General features: G+C 47.8%; 1 protein-coding gene across 15 annotated transcripts in view; it reads right to left on the bottom strand.

Annotated features, from left to right (window-relative positions):
• The window catches only part of PDZD2 (PDZ domain containing 2), a 387,522-nt gene that overhangs the window by 9,104 nt on the left and 356,515 nt on the right, over positions 1-21,903 (bottom strand). For all 15 annotated transcript variants that reach the window (XM_082382135.1, XM_082382125.1, XM_082382136.1 and 12 more), the window contains 8 exons: positions 21,762-21,796; positions 20,889-21,036; positions 18,825-19,630; positions 13,748-13,892; positions 7,359-11,364; positions 6,449-6,566; positions 3,453-3,554; positions 1,606-1,876 (listed from right to left, as the gene is read on the bottom strand). In XM_082382135.1, the coding sequence (XP_082238261.1) occupies positions 1,606-1,876; positions 3,453-3,554; positions 6,449-6,566; positions 7,359-11,364; positions 13,748-13,892; positions 18,825-19,630; positions 20,889-21,036; positions 21,762-21,796 (5,631 nt within the window). The remainder of the gene's footprint in view (positions 1-1,605; positions 1,877-3,452; positions 3,555-6,448; positions 6,567-7,358; positions 11,365-13,747; positions 13,893-18,824; positions 19,631-20,888; positions 21,037-21,761; positions 21,797-21,903) is intronic.

The raw sequence follows: 21,903 nt of genomic DNA, 5'->3' as shown, positions 1-21,903 counted from the left end.
AAGGCATTTATGCCCAAGCAGAAATCCCCAGAAGCCAAACTGCTCTTGTCAACCCCAGATAGTCGGTGCACATCATCTCAGTGGAGACTGAAGTCACGCTTGGGGAATCAGATTTGATTTCCTGCCAACCTTGGCAGCCGACGGCAGCAGAGCGTCACAGCCTGGTACTGACAACCTGCAACACCCAAATGCCAGGCCTCACATGAGACGTGGAGCTTCCTTCCTTCCCCTTCTGCTCCTGTGAGGGGTACCCCTGCCTCTGGTTGTCTGTCTGCATCACACACTAGCTGCCTTCATTGCCATCTCCTGGCTCCACTGTGGGGAGCGCGTTTCCTTGGCGATGCCTGCTTCATAGCAACGAGCCTGTGCCTACTTTGTGCGCTAGTGTGGAGAGGCTGGGCTGGGGTCTATCTTGGGGGTCTGAGTAGGGATTGTAAACTTGCCTTTTGTTTCCCTTACTTGCTTGCTGTATCAGTGAAGGATGTCTGAGTCGAGTGGAAAGGGCACTTGATTGCTTGGGAGGCAGGGGAAGGACCACAAACAGATTAAAACTGTCCACTTGGGGTTGAGGCCAAGCCAGAATCACTGCCTTTGAATGTAATGGCCAGTCCATTCTTGTGGTTTAGAGAAGGCCACTCCACATGGTCTGAAAGAAACTTACTAGCAGTGGGAGCAGCACCGTTTTTCAGTAGGTCATTTTACTTGCAGTTAAACAGGAAGACAGGCCCACACTGGACTCACCTGGGGAACCTTAAGAAGACATGGATGCTGGTCCCCCATCCCACCACCCACACCCCTCAGAGTTTGACTTAATTGAGCTGGGGGATTTCCTGGGGATCAGGATTTTTTAAAAGCTTCCCAGGTGCCTCTGACATCAAGCCTACTGCATCAGGCCCCAAGTGGGCTGCTCAGTGCATGTTAAGGCATAATTGCATAGGATCTGGTAGAGCCCCGGGCAGGGGGATCTTAAGGAATAGGAATACGAAGAAATAAGTTTAAGCCCTGAATGTGCTTGCAATTTGATAACTTTGTAGAGGTTGGTTCAAGGCCAGATGCCTTGAAGGTGCCACAGGAACACTTAATGATTATAAATTTCGGGATAGTCTTCCATATCTGAGTTCCTGAGTCTTAAAAGCTCTGAAAGCTGTTAGGACTAAGTGCCTGGTGGTTTCCTTTGACAGGTTACGTTTCCAGGATCCCATTGAAAATACACCAAACGGGGAATTCCCTGGCGGTCCTGTGGTTAAGACTCAGCGCTTTCACTGCCAGGGCCTGGGTTCAATCCCTGGTCGGGGAACTAAGATCCCACAAGCCGCGTGGCCAAAAAAAAAAAAAATACACCAAACAGTTGAGACAGTGCAAGGGCAAAGGTGAGCATGACAAGGTCTGATAAATAAGGTGTTTCCCTGTACTGGGAAGGGCTTTAGCTTTCTAGAAGAATGAGAGCAAGACAACAGAGCAGAGAGAAGACTAAGAACACCCCCAACACCGTGGAGGCATCTGGACAAGAAGAGGTTCTCATTTGTTCAGTGGAATCAGTGCCATTCTCAGCAAAGTCATTGCAAATAGCTCAGGCCCCTGCTGGTTGCTGAACTGGTACCTTACCTGTTCCAGGCTCCAGGGGGCTGGTCTTTCTGGACAGCAAGCCCTTCCCATTGGCCATGGGAGGCTCCTGCCTGAGGGAGGGCCTGGGCCGATCACTCCCTTTCTTGATGACCACGAGGACATCTTTGTGCAGCTGTGCCTGGTGCAGAACCTTCAGGACCTCCCCGTGGGCTAAGCCAGCCAATGAGGCGCCGTTGACGGACAGAAGGAAATCCCCTCGGCTCACGGTCCCTTCCTGAGAAGCTGCCCCCTGAGAAAACACCCTGTGGATCTGGGACAGGAGAGGACAAAAGCCAAGTTCATTTATGACCTCCAGTAAAAGCAAAAGGGCAAATTTGTAGTAAAGGAGCTATCTAATGGCAAGTTTTCCAAATCATACAAACACTTGGTTTATCAAAAACATTCCGTGTGAGGAATGGGATTAAAAATGTCAGTACCAGCACCTCAACACATTTTTACTCTATTCATGCTAGCATCTCAAATGTGTCTGGCACTCCACGGGGCCATAAGAGTAGAAAGATGAACAGGACCTGGCTTCGTCCAAGGAAGGTGGCCTCCCTAGTGATTTCAGAGGCTTTTGAATGATAAAAAATTTTAAGTTTTTGATCTTGAGAAAGAAGTGATTTATAAGCAAATGCAAGTTTTGGTCCGTTAGTTCTAATGTCCTTCCAATGCTTAAACCAATAAAATGAGGTGAATATGAGGATATAGACAACTGTGTTTATATGTATCATCATCTTAAAGGTCACTCGCTATGTGTTAAAAGTGCGTCTCCCAATGCAAATCAAAACTATAACGAGGTATCACCTCACACCAGTCAGAATGGCCATCACCAAAAAATCTACAAACAATAAATGCTGGAGAGGGTGTGGAGAAAAGGGAACCCTCTTGCACTGTTGGTGGGAATGTAAATTGATACAGCCACTATGGAGAACAGTATGGAGGTTCCTTAAAAAACTAAAAATAGAACTACCATATGATCCAGCAATCCCACTCCTGGGCACATACCCTGAGAAAACCATAATTCAAAAAGAGTCATGTACCACAATGTTCACTGCAGCTCTATTTACAATAGCAAGGACATGGAACCAACCTAAATGTCCATCAGCAGATGAATGGATAAAGAAGATGTGGCACATATGTACAATGGAATATTACCCAGCCATAAAAAGAAAAGAAATTGAGTTATTTGTAGTGAGGTGGATGGACCTAGAGTGTGTCATACAATGTGAATTAAGTCAGAAAGAGAAAAACAAATACCGTATGCTAACACATATATATATGGACTCTAAAAAAAAAAAAAAAAAAATGGTTCTGAAGAACCTAGGGGCAGGACAGGAATAAAGATGGAGACATAGAAAATGGGCTTGAGGACACAGGGAGGGGGAAGGGTAAGCTGGGACGAAGTGAGATAGTGACATGGACATATATATATACTACCAAATGTAAAATAGATAGCTAGGGGGAAGCAGCTGCGTAGCACAGGGAGGTCAGCTCGGTGCTTTGTGACCACCTAAGAGGGGTGGGATAGGGAGGGTGGGAGGGAGATGCAAGAGGGAGGAGATATGGGAACATATGTATAACTGATTCACTTTGCTATAAAGCAGAAACTAACACACCATTGTAAAGCAATTATACTCCAATAAAGATGTTAAAAAAAAAAAAACACTGTGTCTCTTTGTCAATGATAACATTATGTACTACTTTCCCCACTTTTCTGTTTGTTTTGGTGGCAGGGAACAGACACCAGCATTCTTTGAACCCACTGACATGAATTCTGTCCTGATCAAATTCTGAGGCTGCTTCAGGAGTGACTCTTCCGACAGCATCTCGACATTGTCACTTACCACAATTGATTTTGGCTCCACATCTGTCCCTCCTGCCACACTGAATCCCAGACCTGAGCCTTCTTTTTTATTCAAGACTATGAAGTAAATATCTTCTTTATTCTAGTGAAAAGAAACAGAAACAAGTATATCCCTTGTGCCAGAGTAAGGAAGTTCTGATGTCAGTCCTCCCGCAGTATTGCAGAGCTTGTCACCACTAGCCCCAGTGGTTCTTTAGGCACTTCCACACAATACTGGAAGTGGAGAGGCCATCTTGAATATCCTGCCTTCCTCCTTGGTGGTGCTTATGTGGAGTTTTGAGGGTCTATCCTGTAGCTATAGAACCACCAAGGTCATATGAACCAGGATAGTGGCAGGGACACGGGACACTTTAGAAGTCATTCTCGGCACCAGACTGTGTGTTCCCAAATCTGATCACAGCACATAATTCAATCATGAAGGGATTTCTTTACAATTTTCTAAGTCTGCAATTGAGCAAAGCCCATGTTGTCAGCAGGAGAGAGAAGTATAGGTGCCAAGAGACAGGACAAGAGCACATTGAGGCCGTTAAGTTTTACGTCCCACCTTCCACCATGTTCAGCTTATTGGATTTTCGGTGCAATTAATGAACTGGTAGTCATAAAACACAAAGTATGCTGAAAAATAGTACATTAAAACAACTTGTCAACTCATATTGAGACTAGAACATTCTTAGTAGGGTCCTAGGGTTAAGTAACAAAAGACCGTCCTGTGTTCCAAGCATCAATCAAAAGATTGATGCTTGGAATAAAAGCATTTAACTAAATGCTTAAAAAGATTTTAAAATTAAAAAAAAATTAGCTGGGCTAATTATTCTGAATTTGGACTTCCTTCACACACACGCTAGATAAGATTCAGCATCATTTTAAAGACCTGCATTGCTAGGTTTCCCATGAAGTGATTTATAATCCATCAATTCAAGGTGTTCTCAAACATGTTGATAGAAAAAGAATCTAATAATAACCCTCCAGGATTGCTTTGACAGAGAGAAAGTGAAAATGTTGGAAGAGAAAACCACCTCTGTATTGTGCTGGGGAAAGAAACCAACATTTAAAATAAACAGTGTTTAGTCCTATTAAGTCCTAAAGAGTAATCCCAAGCATTTTACACCTCTCTAAAGAAGTTCATTCAAACCAAAGCTCCATGTGCTAACACTAGAATATCGTGCAGAACTGTGGGGGGCTGGGATTTTGACTTCATGGGCAAGTCCAAGTGCATATATGCTCAGACACTGTTCACTGGAGAGAAGAATGATGACTATGCTTTCTCACAAAAACAGGAACATGTGGTCTGGGAAATGATCTCAGATATTTAAATGCCTTATTGGAGCAAAGACAGTATTTGAAAATGAGAATCTCCTGCATTCTAGGCCATATCACCAAAATTCTAATTTATTCAAAGTCTTCTTCCAGTTGTGTTTGAGGATACAAGTCGTCTAGAGGCTGATTGCCAGGCCAAGTGTTGCCTCTTTGAGAAACTTAATTAGCACAGCATCAGGGAAGCTAGAAGCACCTCAAGAGCTCTCCAAGGTTTGGGCGTGTTGAAGTCACAAGACCAGGGCTGTTTCCTGACTCTCTCTAATCTCTCACAGCACCTCCAGAGGTCACAGGAAGTCACTGTGTGCAGGGCCGTTTTCAACACCTACAGACCATACTCTTTGGAAAAAAGCAAGGCAGGAAACTTCTGAAGATGGCAGAGAGAGGAGATCTCTACTCACAGCTCCTCTCTGAAATTAACTGAAGACAATTAGAAAAAGAGATAAAAGCAAGCTGCATTCTGATCAAAGGAGGAATAATCTTCAACACCTGCTGGTGGTGAATATGCAACCAGGCTGAGGGGGTGAGGGAGGCCCAGAAGATGACCCCAGGGTGGCGCTCAGCGCCCCGTTCACACAAAAAGTCTCTGCTTTGTCTGTGGTCCCTGACAGTGTGCCTCTCACTTGTGAGGCTGGTTGAGACTTTTTGGTTTTCACCTCATGTCTAACACCGTAAAATGTCTGGAGCAAAGAGCCTGGCAAAGTGTGAACCCACTGAGCCACCTTGACTCAAAATCCCAGAGTAAGGTTTTCATGCTTTGTAACAGAAGGAGGAAGGGAGAGGATGAAATAGTCCCTCATCCTGAAAGTAAAAAACGCAGTATGTCTCAAGGTGTTTCCTAACTTTACAGACCCAAACCAGGGGCCGAGAATCCAAAGGCAGTGGAAGCTGAAAGGAACTGGTCTCTATTCCATCCCATCTCCTCTCCATTCTGGCTCATTCCTTATTAGATGCCAATGTCACAGCCCTGCTGGGTAATATTAGAATTTCTGGAGCAGTGTTCTCGGGTGACATCCGTGACCCAGGTACATTACCACTCAAGAAAAACTGTTCATGTTTGCTTTTCTTCTCTGGACAGAAAATATTCATATATTAGGGTTCAAATCTCAGTGAACAGTTCTGAGAAATTAATGTGCTCCAGGGTTAGATATGGACCATTTCTTTTGTTATTGTTTATTGTCACATCCAATTTACTGAAAAACTTTACTTGTAATGACTAATCAGCTTCTTTGAAGCTCTTACACTTAGGGCTGGGGTAGGGCTACACAGCCGTTAAGTCTCATTTCCCCAGCAGGTGGCTCCCTTGACAGGTAGTTTATGTCCAGTTAGGTGGACAAAGGTACTTGTGCCCATTCCCCGACAGTTCCAGGATGCCTCGTCCTATTCGGAGGACTCACTGCAGACAAACCAAGTGCGGGGGCGGGGTGGTGGGGGTGGGTAGGGAAGATGGTAACTCGTCACTGCTGGGGAATTAAAACACCAGCCTGGCACCTAAAAATTCAAGACAAGCAAGCTACAAGCGAGACAGAAGTCAGGCTAAGCTGTAGGACTCGCTACACAGCCCTCGGAGAAGGGCCCTCCCAGGCCCTCAGCCCGTGGCACACGCCTGAGCACTGAGGTGGCAGCGGTCCCATCTTCCTGTGTTTTCTGTATTTCACTCACCTCTGATTGTGCTTTCGCTTCCTGAATGAGAGCTAGGACAGTAGATTTTGACTCCACTGACGACAAAACAGACTGCAGTCTTTGCTGATCCTCCGCTGAGACCAGGAGTTGATGCAAACTAAATAATATAAATATATTTGAAGAACATTAAAGAAAAAAGCAATTTCTCCATTTTGCTAGGATGCATTTAGAATGATCTCCTTTCTACCGTATTGCAGGTATTTTCTGATTTTCACGCTCTCTTTTGGTCGTAACTCCCACTCCAAACTGCTTGAAGAATTCTGAATGTTGAACGGGAATTTCATTCACTGCTGATAGCAGTGGGAATTCCTATAGATTTTTGGGATCCCTCCAAGATGTTAGGAGACCAATGCCAGAGTTTAACAGAAAATTTCAGACATATTAAATATTCTATAGGCTCCAGTGAAACATTTTAAAACACATTAGAAATTTCCCGTTTGACTCCAGTCACCCTCAAAGGCCCCGATTCTCCCCTGAGCGTCGGCTTTCCCTGTCCAACCATCTCTCTCGCTCTCTCTCGGCACTTCTGTATAAGTGCCCTAGCCTACAGAAGCCTCTCTTTAGAGCAATATTTTGGCAAACACTTTTCCCTGCAGGCACTTTATTTTCCCAGTAATGATATTAAAACCAAAATTGGAGGCTGGAATAGAAAAAGGACGTTTAGTGGAATTTATTCAGTGAAATCTAAATAAAGTCTGTTGTTTAGCTAATAGTGTTGTTCCAATGTTAACTTCTTACTTTTGACAAATGGACCGTGGTTACGTAAGATGTTAACATCAGAAGCAGCTGGGTAACGGGTACAGGGGAAGTCTGCACTATCTTTGCATAATAAAACCAGTCCATCAAAAAAAAAGTTTAATTACATAAAAGGGCAGGGGTGGATACTTACTTAACTGACCAACTTTTTCCGGAAGGCAGATCCTGGGTGGTCTCACCCACATCGTGGGCTGAACTGGGTGCCCCAGGCTCAGTGGCTTTAGGGCTGCTTCCCCCTGGACAGGCCCTGTCCGCCCCCTTCACGGGCCATGAAAGGGCAGTGGACCCGTTGAGGCCTCCAGCAGGGGAGCCAAGTGACCTCTGGGGAACGATTTCCAGCTCGGTTTTGAAGAGCGCGGCAGTCGGCCCAGCCGAGAAGTCCTCGCTGCAGAGCTTGTCGAGGTCAGGCATGCTCAGGGCTCTCAGCTCCTGCAGCTTCGAGCGGGACAAAAGTGAAGCCTGGCTGTGACGCACCGAGGACTTGTTTCTCTTGGCGGGAGAGGCCGGGGTCACCGTGGGGGTGGGGATTCCCGAAGGACCAAGTGATCTCTTTGGGTCTGAGTCAGCGCCCTTGTTACCAGCCTCCACTGGGCTCTGCCGGGAGGCTGTCAGAGTCATGCTGGACGGGGACTTGGTCATCGGGGGAATGAGGGTGCTGGCTTCACCTTGGCTTTCACTGCAGGAACTCAGGCTGCGTCTCAGCAACCTCGCTGCTGGGTCACTGGAGTGGCCGAGGTTCCCGGACGCCACGCTGCCTGAAGACCGCCTCACGATGGGAGGCTTGGAGCTTACCGACAGAAAGGGGGAGGCCCCGGACTTGGCCGTGGGCCGGTCAGAATTGGCCAGGTTCTCAAAAGACTTGATCCTCTGCTTCACAGAGAAAAATGAGGTAGATTCATGGGGCCAGTTCTGCTCAGAGTAGTAGTATCTCCTGGTGACTTTGATTTTGTCTGTGAGTAGGCAGCTTGTTTCCTGCACTGATAGGACATCCCCTTCGTCTGTTGTTGGAAGGTTCCTCGAAGTCTCCAGCAGGGGCTTTACGCTATACACGCCCTGTCCATTAACCAGGCTGAGAACACTGCCTCTGGACGCCTTGGCCTCGAGGAGGCCCCCACTGGTGGCAGGGATCTGGCTGTCCCGAGGGGCGCGCCCTGGGCTGTGTAGGGCATGACCCTCCCGGCCGAAATGGCTGGAGAACTGGGCCGGCATGGAGTAGGTCCTGGTTGCTGGCCTTGGCGTGAAGTAGGGATGGTCACCCAGCGCCGGGCCCACTGTCGTGCCGTTCCTGGACATCCCCAGGGAGTCTGCCCTCTGGTCTGACTTTCCCTGGCAGGGATCTGCCGTTTTAGCCGGCAGCCGCGGGGAGGAGGAGGAGGAGGAGGAAGTCTGTTTCGCCCTGCTGACAGACCGCTGCACTTCCTGCTCCACCGGGGAGGCCCGAGGCGTGCGTGAGGATGGATGATTTGGGGATGACTCCACTGACTGGTGACACAGCCTGAATTCACTCTTCTCCTGACAGTTGCTCTGGGCCAGGAACCCTCCCTGTCTGTCACTTTCAGCTGGCTTGTCACCATACGCATTCTTCGGCATCCTTTCAGAAGAGATCTCAATGATTTTCAGCTGGTTGGTCCTTTCGAGGGGCTCACCAGCGATTATTTTGCTTCTTTTGTCGCCAGTCCCTCCGGCCTGAAAGGCTTCTGCTGCTGAGTCCATTTGGCTGGACGGGGGCTGCTCGCCCTGCCCGGTAGGGGGGACCTCCCACTTGCCGGCCGCTGTGGACACGCCACTCCTTGGTGCCATGGGACTCAGCAGCCCAGGGGACGCAGGGGGAGCCTTGCTCTCTGGACCACACTTTGGAGATCCGGGGGCAGCCGGGCAGCCTCGGTCCGGTTCTGAGTGCACAGCCGGGTGGGGCCTACTGCACGCACCTTGCTCAGGAAGGGTCTTGGGGGAGCTCAAGGGCGAAATGAACATCCTGATGCTGGTGTCGGATGCCGAGGGCTTCAGGGAGCCTGGGGTGCCCTGGGGCAGCCTGCCCTCCACACACTGCGGGGGCTGGGGGGAGGCTGCGGCACTTCTGTCCGGTTCCTCCTGGTCACCTGTGTGGAACCGGCGTGATGCCACCTTAGAAAGCATTTTGTGGGAGCTCTGGGGTGAAACAAGGGCTTTCCTGTGCTCTGTGCCCCCGGCCTTCCCCGGGTGAGTGGCTGGGGCCTCGGAGTTGACTTTGCTTTTGCTTTTGATGCTCAGTCTCTTCAGCTTAGGGCCGGCTTTGGGTTTCTGACAGGTACTCAGAAGGGTTTCCATGGAGCTTTTTTTAGGCAGGTCTTTATTCTCGGGACTCAGCCGGGGAGGGGGGCCATCCGGTATGGCCACCCCCTTCCTGTGGCTGGAGCTCAGCGCCTGATCCTTGGGGTCGGGCCTTCTGGCCGGCATCGTGGGTTGGTCCGTTTCACTTTTGCTCTGCGGATGCGTCCCTTGGTTGCTTTTATTTATCTCTTTAAACCAGGCCATGATGGGCCGTCTGGAGATGGGTTTCGGCTTCGGCAGCAAGTCGTCCGGGTCTTGAACTTCGGAGATGTGCAGGTTTGCCAGAGCCAGGTCTCTGTTCTCGGGGACGCACGCCCTGAAGGCGCCCCGGTTTCCAGTGGCGTGAACATTTGTTTCCTGTTCTTCGGGCGGGGTCTTGTCCTCCAGCCAGTCATGCTCCAAACCATTCACCATGTTAGGAGAGCCGAGGGTGCCCGGGGGCCCGGGGACAGGCCTGGGGACGGGCGGAGGCTGGGCGGCTTCCCCGGGGTCCTCGGCAGCCCGTGCATCCTCGGGCGTCTCCGGCTGCTGAGAGCTCGCGTCCGAGAGAAGAGGCAGCCGTGGAGGGCCCGGGGCTGCTGGGCCCAAGGCTCCCGGCGCGGAGGAGGCGGCGTCGCCGGCGGCGTCTCCCCTCGCCCGGCTTAGGGCTCCGCGCTTCAGTGGCAGGGCTCTGGCGAAGGCAGGGCAGGCGGCGCCCTGGGCAGGAGCGAGAGCGGCGGCCGCGGGGGGATCGGGGGCGCCCTTCGCGGAACAGATTTCAACCTGCTCCTCCTCAGACTCCGTCGTGTCTCCCTTGTGAGAAGCCCCACGAGGACGAGGACAAAGACGAGGACGGGACCAGCTGTCCCTGGCGGGAGCTCGGGGGGCTTCAGTGAGCGACTCGGGGTCCGAAGATGAGTCCTCAGCATCTCCGTACATGGACGAGAGGGACGGCTCCGTGCTGTCGCCCAGGCCCGACAGCGATGTACTGTCTTCGTGTTGGCTGCTGAGGTTTCTAGAGTAGCTGCTCAGAAGGCTTTTGTTCACAGTAAAATGTCTGTCGGGGTTGATGGAATCCAAAACCGAAGGCTGGTGGGCCCACTGCGGGGAAGCGGCTGGACCGGCAGCCGCGGGCCTCCTCGGGCCGGGGGCCTGGCTCCCCGAGTCCGGCTCCGGCTCGGCCCGCGGTGGCCCCGGGGCAGCGCGCTCCCGGCTCAGCCCGCCCCCTTTCCCGGCCGGCGGAAGCCTTGCTCCGGAAGCATCCAGCTCCTCCAGGAGCCTGTCGATGTCAGTCACGGGGCTGCTCCCGCTCCCCCGAGGGCAGCCGGGCCCCGCGGCACCGCCACACCCCTCGGGGGCCTTGTCACTCGGTGACGGCAGGCAGGGGCTGGCCCGCGGCGCCCTTGCAGACCCAGAGTCTGTTCCTGGGGGCAGAGCCGACCCCCGGCAGTTTCCAGGGACGAGGGTTCCCGTGGTTCGCAGAGCCTCGCTGTGGTGACCCGGAACCCCCTGTCTCTTCTCCAGGGTCGTGAGGTCTCGTGACAGCATGGCAGTGGCCGGAGATGCCCCCTCGGCCGTGGGTCCCGCTCCGCTGTGGGCAGCGGCCTTCCTGGTGGCGCGGGGCGAGCTGGCTTCTGGGGCCGCTCCGGTCTCGCTGAGGTCAGGATAAGCTGTCGCCATCGTCCCCGGGGATGCACTGTCCTCAGACTCAGGCGCCCTGGGTGACTCTGTCTCTCCGGGGTCCTCGGGTGGCCTCACTGGCCCTGCGTGCGCTGAGGTCTCGCTGGGGTCAGGGTGCACCGCCCCCTTCTGCCCTGGGGAAGGGAGGGGGCCTGGGGAGCCGTGGGGTCCTGTGTAGAGAATGTAAACAGAAGGTGGGTGGCGGGGGACATACGGGGGCGGGGGGAAGGTGAGAAAATAGAAAACCTCTCAATTAAAAAAGTGGAAAACTGTAAACAGCCTCAATTTTTTGGTCTTTTTTAGAAAGACATCCCACAGCCTAAATGTAGGCTTGTTTTTGTCTCTAAAATTACAGAGTGCTCACATCTAACAAATACCACCAAGCTTTAGAGGCTCTAAAATAACTCAAACTGGATGGCAGAAGGAACCTCTGCTTCTGCCCTTTTTGGTTGTTTATGAAGATGGGGGACACCAGAAATCCTTCACTTGGGTTTCTGTGCACCATCTGCCCTCTGATGGCAAACCCCACAGGAGTCAGGCCGTTGTTCTGTTTGATTCTGCAAACCTCTCAGTCCCTGGCTGATCACGTTGGGGTTTAGCCCCATGCCGTGGGCTGTGAGCCACAGAGTAAAGTAAAACAGTCCAAGCAGGGTACTTGAGGGCCTTACTGCTTCGTGCAGGAGAGGAGGCTAATTGGGGAAAACACATGGAATGCTCCAGACAGATGGAAGCCTGTCCTGAGCTCCAGTGTGTCCTGACCAGGTTCGGGGGCGTAGGTGACCTAGGAGGTAAGATTGTCCCGGGAAGCTGTGACAGGAGGGTCCGGACCTGAGTGGGGTTCTGGAGGGATAGTTTGATCAGAGACCGATGAGAAGGAAGGTAAGGAAGGAAAGGGAGTCAAAGCAGAGAAGCAAGAAAAAGCATGGAATCTCCAAGGCACAGGGAAAGATGACACCTGCCTAGAGACAGTGGGAAGTAAAGTCATTCCATGAGGTGGGTTCTGGACAGCCACTCTGTCCTGGAGGCTCCTCCTCAAAAGGCCTGCATATGCGCGACCTAAGCTGTCCACCTCTGGCACGTGGCATCTTACAATAGATGGGGAAACTGGCATGATAACATTAGATTTGCATTTTCTTATGAACTCTGGGTCTGAGCTTGGAGTGAAAACCTCAGTCACAATGAAAGCCCTTGCTTGGAGAAGTGTTATCTCCCCCAAATGTTATATTCACTCCACATCTCCCATGCAAATCATCTGAACTGCATATGCCTACCCCCTCCGAAGGGGGCGGTCAATAATTAAGAACGAATTATTAGGACTTAGCGCTGTGCTAAGAGTTTTTCATGCACTTAATTTTCCTCCCAGCACTGCGACCATCTGCACTGGAACGGTGGGGAACTGAGGCACAGAGTTGTTAAGCAATGTGTCTGGGGTCACAGAGTTCACGGCCAGGGGTCAGCCCAGGAGGCTGGCTCTGTAGCCCACACAGTTACCTAAACCCTGACCTCTGGGGAGAGCACCTGGCAGCAACAAGGCTGGCTCATCAGGACACGCACGGAGACCAGACACCACTTCCCCAGGTCCCCGAGGACGGCCGGGGCACCACAAGATTCACATCCACGGCCTCCTGTCCTTCTCTGCTCAACCTTTTTGAACTCCCTTCAGCATGACTTTCCTGCTTCTGCTGGTGCCAACCTCGGGGAAAAGTAGCAATGAGACAAAAGGAGGGGATGTAAGGCTGTTTTTCAGGTGATTCACTCGCTGAACAATTTGTTCAGCAATTTGGCTTTTGTGCAAAGTGTGTAACCTAAGAGGGTTTTATTGAAGGAGATTAAATTACATGGTGGCAGTCCATGACATCACCTTTCAAAATACTCCTTCATTTGGAAACCCCCCAGATACTCAATAATGGGAAGCACATTGGCTCAGTTATGGCACATCATGGGGTAGAAGGCCCAGCCACCTTTGTAACGGATGTCGTCGGTGTAGAAGTACAGGGAGGGCTTGGTGCAGCTTCCTAACTAGAGCAGGTTACAGGTGTGCTGATAACCTGAGTCCCTGGTGCCGAGGACAGCCTGCCAGGGCCAGCGACAGTCACGCGGGCCTGGGAGCATCTTGCTGACCTTGGAGGGCTCCTCAGCTATTATTTTCTGAGGATACATGAGGTAAAAAAATATTAATTTTTTACTTGTCCTCTGTGGAGGTTTTTCCTGCCATTTTTCAGTACAATTGATTTCACGTAAGCAGAGTGTTGAGTTTCTGAAGGGCAGGATATGCTTCTGTTTCATCTCGTGCCTCATTCACTAAGGTACATGTCAGAAAATGGGTAAAGGCTGTGGACTGGCTGAAGACAGACACACTCGACATGGAATTAAAACTATGAATTCAGGCACGATGATCTAGTAAAGTTGTTAAATGCAGGCAGATTTAACTGTCATTAACCTGTGTAAGATTTCTCTGCCCCTCAAAATTCTCCACATATATCGATAACACTTTTATTAAGGTAACTTCTGCCCTCCCATCCTGAAGCTTAACAAGTGATAAAATAATCTTACCTGTCGCGGGTTCTTGCCCCTGCTCGGGTTTAGCTTCAGGTGGCTTCTCTGTGGGGTGGCCAGCATCTGGGTGGGGCAGGGTACCAGCTGGCCCCCAGTCGGTGGGTACTCGTCCATCCCCAATGGTCAGCTTGCCCAGAGAGTCCTGGCATAAGGACAACTACAAGTCACTGTCAGTGGCTTTCAGGGTTTCTGTGTCCTAAGACATCATATACAGAGAACTGGTTTGGGAAAATTCAAAGGGCCCTGGACTAGGGGCCACAAGATCCAGATTCTGGGTTTAAGGTCCAACAGAAATGTTATGGTCTTGTCGCTCTTCCTAAACCTCAGTTTTTTCAACTTTAAGATGTGGGTGATTAGGAAAATGCAAATCAAAACCACAATGAGATACTACCTCACACCCATTAGGATGGCTACAATCAAGAATACAGAAATAACAAGTGTTGGTGAGAATGTGAAGAAATTAGAACCTCGTGCACTGTTGGTAGGAATGTAAAATGGTGTAGCCATTTCCATACTATGGAAAACAGTATGGAGATTCCTCAAAAAAATAAAAACAGAACTACCACATGATCCAGTAATCCCACTCCTGGGTGTATACCCAAAAGAATTGAAAGCAGGGTCTCAAAGAGATAGGTGTACACCCGTGTTCATAGCAGTGTTATTCACAATAGCTAAAGTGTGGAAGCAACCCAAGTGTCCGTCGATAGATGAATGGATATGCAAAATGTGTTATATACATACAATGGAATATTATTCAGCCTTATAAAGGAAGGAAATTCTGACATATGCTATAACGTGGATAAGCTTTGAGGACATTATGCTAAGCGACATAAACCAGTCACAAAAAAAACACAAATGTATGATTCCACTTATATGAGGTACACAGAGTAGTCAAAATCATAGAGACAGAAAATAGAATGGTGATTCCCAGGGGCTGGTGGGAGGGGGAAACGGGGAGTTGTTGTTTAATGGGTACAGAGTCTCCATTTTGCAAGATAAAAAGAGTTCTGGAGATGGATGGTGGTGATGGTTATATAACCTTATAAATATACTAATATCATGGAACTCTACACTTTAATGGTTAAGATGGTAAATTTTATACTATGTGTATTTTACCACAATAAAAAAAATTAGAAAAAAGATGGGGATGATAAGACTTGCTTAAATAAAGGATAATAAGTTTTAAATAAAGGATAATTAAATGAGATAACAGCTACAATACGCAGCATACAAAAGGCTATACAGACCCACAGACATGGAAAACAAACTCATGGTTACCAAAGGGGAAAGTGGGGAGGGGAGGGATAAATTAGAGGAGTTTGGGATTAACATATACACACTACTATATATAAAATAGATAACCAACAAGGACCTACTGTATAGCACAGGGAACTACACTCAATATTTTGTAATAAACTATAAGGGAAAAGAATCTGAAAAAAAAATAGGTATATATGGATATATAACTGAATCACTTTACTGTACACCTGAAACTAACACAACGTTGTAAATCAACTATACTTCAATAAAAATCAATAAATTAATTTAAAAAATAAGAAAATGAAGAAAAAAACCCACGAAAGGCTATACAGAGGTAAGGCATTATTGTTATAATGTTGCATCAAGATATCCAAGACCAGGGACTTCCCTGGCGGTCCAGTGGTAAACAATCCACCTTCCAATGCAGGGGATGTGGGTTCAATCCCTAGTCGGGAAACTAAGATCCCACATGCCCCAGGGCAGCTAAGCCTGTGTGCCACTACTACTGAGCCCATGCGCTTCTCAACTAGAGGGCCTGCCTGCCGCAAACAATAGAGCCCACGTGCTCTGGAGCCCACGTGCCACAACTTGAGAGAAGCCCACATGCTACAACGAACAGCCCGCATGCCACAACAAAAGATCTTGCGTGTCGTAACTAAGACCCGACACAGCCAAAAAAAAAAAAAAAAAAAAAACCACACAGGATGCCCAGTTAAATCTGAATAATAATAATAAAAAAAAGATATCCAAGACCAAAATCAGCTCCTCATTTTGGGAGTTAGGGAGAGGACTAAGCTGAATAAATAAAATTAACATTTCAAAATTGCACTTTAGCCAAGTGTCAATTACTTCATCTTCCTTTCTTCTATCTAATACCTACCGTAAAAAAAAAGTTTTTAAATAGACTTGCTAAAAAATTAAATCGGATTTATTATAAATTTACCCTCTGAGTGAAGGAGTCATAAAGTGGCCCAAAGGTGGCAGCAGAGGAAAGAGGTGAAACAGATGGAGTATCTTTTAGCTACTTTTGTAAAAAAAAGAAAAATCATTTAGTAAAATATCAATTATCTGCTGAGGGAAATCTACACAGTGTTTAACTCAGTGAATTTTCTGTTTACTAATAAGGCATAAATGTAATATAAAACCACTGGAAGAGCCGGGAACTCGATAGAGGTAGTGACTGTACAGCACTGAATGCAGCAGGTGCTACTGAACTGGACATTTTATTTTTTTACTTTTTAATAAATTTATTTATTTATTTATTTATTTATTTATTTATTATTTTTGGCTGTGTTGGGTCTTTGTTGCTGCGCACAGGCTTTCTCTAGCTGTGGCGAGCAGGGGCTACTCTTCGTTACGGTGCGTGGGCTTCTCTTGTTGCCAAGCACAGGCTCTAGAGCACACGGGCTTCAGTAGATGCGGCGCGTGGGCTCAGTAGTTGTGGCTCGCGGGCTCTAGAGCGCAGGCTCAGTAGTTGTGCTGCACGGGCTTAGTTGCTCTGCGGCATGTGGGATCTTCCTGAAGCAGGGATTGAACCCGTGTCCCCCGCATTGGCAGGCGGATTCTTAACCACTGCACCACCAGGGAAGCCCTGAACTGGACACTTTAAAATGTTTAATTTTATGTTATGTGAATTTCATCTCAATTTTAAAAAGTATTCAATAAAAACAGTGGAAGACAATCCATTTGCCAAAAGAGAAAATTTTGGTTTTTTTAAGCTTCTAATATTTGAGGGTAAATACCTTATGGCAATGTAGTCTATTTTCTTTTGCGTATATAAATAAAATAAAATTTGGGAACTAAAAATTTTGTGAGAAAAATTGAACTTCTTTTGTACAAAAGTTTTAAATGCTGCTCAAAGTTCTTACCGGGGATACTAATTCACAAGTACAAGAGCTCTTATTTTAATAGAAATAAATTATTATGAATAAAACCCCTGATTTGGCTTCATACAGTTATTCAAACCTTGTGATACTTTTAAAAAGAAGGGGTTTACCCATTAGCTGAACATTACATTTTAAACACATGTGCTGGGACTTCCCCGGTGGCGCAGTGGTTAAGACTCCATGCTCCCAGTGCAGGGGGACCGGGTTCGATCTCTGGGATCAGGGAGCTAGATCCCATAATGCATGCCACAACTAAGAGTTCAAAAGCCACAACTAAAGAGCCCGATTGCCACAACTAAGGAGCCTGCCTGCCGCAACTAAGACCTGGCACAACCAAATGAATGAATGAATGAATAAATAAATATTTTAAAAAATGACTGAACCTATGACCAAAAAGCTTTGTTAAAAAAATAATAATAATAATAAAAAAATAAAACGTGCTAGTTAGAGGTAATAGTTTTTTAGGAGGAGGAAAAGATGTGAGTTTCTACTTTTTATACAAGGTAAAAAAACCAACAAAAACCCTTCTGCCTAGAATAGCTTTTATGACTTTATATTTTCTGGCTCTCTTGTATGTTTATACAAACCACTTGAACACACATCTTTATAAATATAGGAATAAAAACTGCACTTCAGAGATACTGTGTTTCTTACAAATTAAAGGTTTGTGACAACCCTGCATCGAGCAAGTATCTTGGTGCCATTTTTCCAACAGCATCTGCTCATTTCTGTCATATTTGTCTCTGTCACATTTTGGTAATTCTTACAATATTTCAAATTTTTTCATTAGTATTATATTTGTTATGGTGATCTGTGATCAGTGATCTTTGATGAAACTATTGCAAAAAGATTATGACTCACCGAAGGCTCAGATGGTTAGCATTTTTTAGCAATAAAGTATTTTAAAGTTATTACATGTACATTATTTTTAAAGACATAATGCTATTGCACAATTAACAGACTACAGTATACTGTAAACATAACTTTCATATGCACTGAGAAGCCAAAAAATTCATGTGACTTACTTTATTGCCATATTCACTTTATTGCAGTGGTCTGGAACTGAACCTGCATTATCTCCGAGGCATACCTGTATAGCCTTATAAGTCATCTCAGATTCTTTGCTCAGAATGAAGTTATTTATGTTGAGGAGACTGTACACAATGTTTGTTTCTCTTACTCTCTCCTTGCTAAAGTGGAGGTATGTTAAAATTTTTTTAAAAAGGTACCATTTAATAATTCTGGGCCATTCTAACATACTGGTAACCAAGTAGAAACATAAATAATATTAACGTGCATTTAATGTGGTACATTATATGTTTCTAAGTGAACACATGCCCCTATTTCATGTGATACTCACAACAAGGGTACGAGTAGCTATAACTATACATCATCACTGTAGAAAGTCTGAAAAAATAGGGATCAATCAGAACATTGACAGCCAGACGTAATCACCATTAACCTATATTTGATGGTCACCCCGACTCTGGGAGATGATCAGGGCAGACAGCACCATCCCTATTTTACAGTCCAGACAACTGTGGTTCAGGAAGATTCAATAACTTGCCCAAGTGACCACCAATTAGTCAGTGGAGAAGCCGGTACCAGACCCAGGGGTTTCCTTCACTGGCCTAGCACTGCCCTTCCATCATCAGCCACAGGCCCTGTGTACAGGTAAGAGAGCGATGATATCTTTTGGCCGAATGATCTCACGACTCAGTACCTAGGCACCTCCCCCCACCAACCTGGTGATGCAGTATTACCAGGCTCCCAAGCAGTTTGTGTATTGAAATGAATGGCTCTATTGAAAGATAATTCTCCAATCATTATCCTTTCTTTCAGACAGATTAACGTATGCTTTACAGCATGCTCCATGCTCATTCATATAATACTCACTAGATCCCAAGTAACTAAGAGAAATCAGTTACCTTCTCCACAGGTCCTCCTGGCTGATGACCAGTCACAGCCACTTTGACGGAAGCGGCCTGGACTTTCAAGTCCGGACCACATGGGTCACTGGCTCCATCGGTCAGGTTTGCTGTTTCTGAGCTCCTGGGCCTGGCCTCAGCCTCGGGCCTCTTGTGGTGTGGGCTGACCCTGGCCACTGGTTTGTGCCTGGACCCCAGGTTGTCATTCTTCTGCTGGAGGGAACTGGGGCTGTCTGTGCTCGCCAGACTCTGGGTGCCTGATCCGGCTTTGCACTCCAACTTGGGTGAACTCCTCGATCCTGACGGTTCCTTCCTCCCCAGGCCGCCAGGGCTACCCTCGGGGGCCTCTGAAGGGACCAGCGGGTTGGCTGCACGTAAAAGGGTGTCCCCCACGCCTCCTGGGACACTCTCCTGTAAGTCCAGCGAGCTGCCAAGGAGAGGCACCGAGGAGGCCTTGCTGACCAGGGTTTTCTGGGGATGTTCCTCTTGGTTGATACCCGTGACCTTGGAAGAGGCCGCTGAGACGCATGTAGAGTCATCCTCTGTCAGAGACCTGCTGGGACCTGAGAGGGTCCCTGGGAGGGAAATGCAGTCCCCTTCGCCATCAAACTCTTCCTCGTCGCTGGCGTCGTCATCGTAGCAGCCCACCCTCCTCTGGCGGAGGAGAGGGTTTCGGAGGACCTGTGGGCTCCCGGGAAGACTGGCTTGCCTGGCAATTGTCACCTGCTTGTGGAAGAGCCCAGAGGCCCGCTGACTTCCTAGAGACACAAGGCTGTTGGCCCTGGCTTTTCCTGGTTCCTTGTGAGCTGGTGGGGTTGGGGAAACAAAAGTTGAATGAAACATCTTCCCATCTGGCGTGGTCTTTTAATCTAACCCCCCTCATTATACACACGAGCATTTCCATGTTCACGAATGCCAGATACACACCTTCTGGCTACTGGACACCAGGCTGAAATGATACGCTTTCTGGGGATCTGCACAGAGCAGAGAGCTGGCTTCCCTCTCTCCTTTTCCTACTGGTCTCCCTTTTTGTTTTTTTACTTTTTAAAAATATCTTAACCTCTGGATTGTTTAACTTAAACATGTGTGCTGCCTAGAGACAGAAATGTATTAACTTGTCAACATCCGTGATGTCTAACACATTACTGGGTTCGACCTAAATGCTGCTGCCAAATATTCCTCTGTGGGAGGATGCCTGGGGACCAACGGGTCCTGCACACCTGGGCCTTCTTATCACCTGAGGTCCTTCCTTCATCTGCAAAAGTTGGGGGTGGGGCTTGATTAACGGGCACAGTGAAGCCTGAGATTACACATGATTTATAAACTCCAACCTGGGAAGGGAAGGAAAGCGTGGGCTGCTCTGCAAACTCTTCGCTTCTCGTTAAATGTAGTGAAAAATTACACGTGCTTCCGCCTTGAAACTTTTCTATCAGAGACCAGAGGAAGCACATCAACTGCTCCAAATGAGCTAGATGGGTTCTCATCTGCCTCGCCTGAGACCAGGGATTTTCTTATGCAAACATTAGAAAAGAGCAAAAGGAAACCACACCGGCAGAAATGAGAAGTCAGTATGGTTCACATCAGATCATTATTTCTGATTATACTGAGAAAATAATCAATGAGGTTTTTTTCTAAAAATCCCTATTTGATAATGTCTAAGTTCTGAATCTTTCACTCACTGCCCTCTTCAAAAGAATTAAGGTAGGGCCTAGTGAGGGAAGGAGTTTGGCTAGGATTGCCCTAAAACATAAGGCCATCAGGTTGCCAGCCTCGATTCGATGCCATAAATTCCAAGACTACACTGTGTAAATACCATCCAAAGGGGGGCGGTTCAGCATCCTTCAGCACTCCGGGTACAGAACGTCAGCCCAGCCCATCTACCACAGAACTGGGGGGCCAGTCACTGAGAGTGGGCTGCATTTTCCGAGAGCAAACTCTGAATTTAGCCAGGGTAGAAAGGTGGCTTCTTCTCAACCAGAGGTGTGATTTCCAGTTCTCTTTTCGTATCCCAGCACCGTGACATATAAACCAACACATCGTGGAATCGGGAAAGTCATGGCTTACGGGAGGCGCCAGGCAGCTCCGCGGAGCTGCTGCAGCCACTTCCAGGGGGATCCTCATCCTCGGAGCCGGCCACCACGAAGTCAGACAGCGGGCCTGGGACATCGTGAGCAAAGTACTGGGAGAGTTCAGATTCAGAGATCAGGGAGTCCTGTTGAAGAAGGCAGTGCGGGATGAGGAATTTGCACCAGAAGCAGATTATTTTAAACAGTAGTTGCATCCTATCTTCCCGAAAACACTTTGTTCTAATCCGCGGTCACTCAAAACAGCTCTGATGGTAAACACCTACTTCCATTTACTTTAGGACGGCTAAATTAAACAATGCATTAAAAGGCAATGGCTGCCAGACAATGTTTCTAAGAAATATTTTTTTGGCTGTGATCAGAAAAGCCACAGCAGCAAAACATCAACCATCCCAGGAAAAACACTGGAGGAAGAGGTAGGAAGTAGAATGGAATTCCAAGCCACTGGTTCAGCCTATTGATGAAACAACAAAACAGGAGAGTTTGACTCCTGTTCTCTGATCCACTGGGATTTGGGAACGGCCACCTGAGAAAGATTCCACACTCTCCTTAAAGTTGCAGGTACCCTCCCGCAAACTGACCAGGGTCCCCCTTTATTATGAAGCAGCTATTTTTCAAAGTGTAGCTTAGTTCTTTTATTTTGTTGTTCTGTTCTTTTCCTGGATGAATATTTAATAAAAGAAACACACATTTGTATACTTGTTCTCAAATGAACATTGTTGCCATTTCCTGTGTAAAGTGGCCAAAATGTCTCATGGACAGACATATGGGCTGGGGTCTGCAGTTTGACTTATGGGCTTCAGGAATTGGTTCGTGGGCCAGCTGAGCGAGGCAGCAGTGTGTCTTGACTCACCTTTTTTGCAAGAGAAGGACTCTTCAAGGGGGTACCTGTTGGGGAAGAAATTCACCATATTGTCACTGAAGCTCAAATCCTTACAAACAGGCTCACTTCCTTAACTGGAAAAGAAGGAGCCAAGCATATTAAACAAAACCTC

This window comes from Balaenoptera borealis, assembly GCF_965194805.1.
Source record: "Balaenoptera borealis genome assembly, chromosome: 2".
NCBI classification, from domain to species: Eukaryota; Metazoa; Chordata; class Mammalia; order Artiodactyla; family Balaenopteridae; genus Balaenoptera; species Balaenoptera borealis.
The sequence above is the reverse complement of the archived record's forward strand: the minus strand, read 5'-3'. Positions and strand labels throughout refer to the sequence as shown.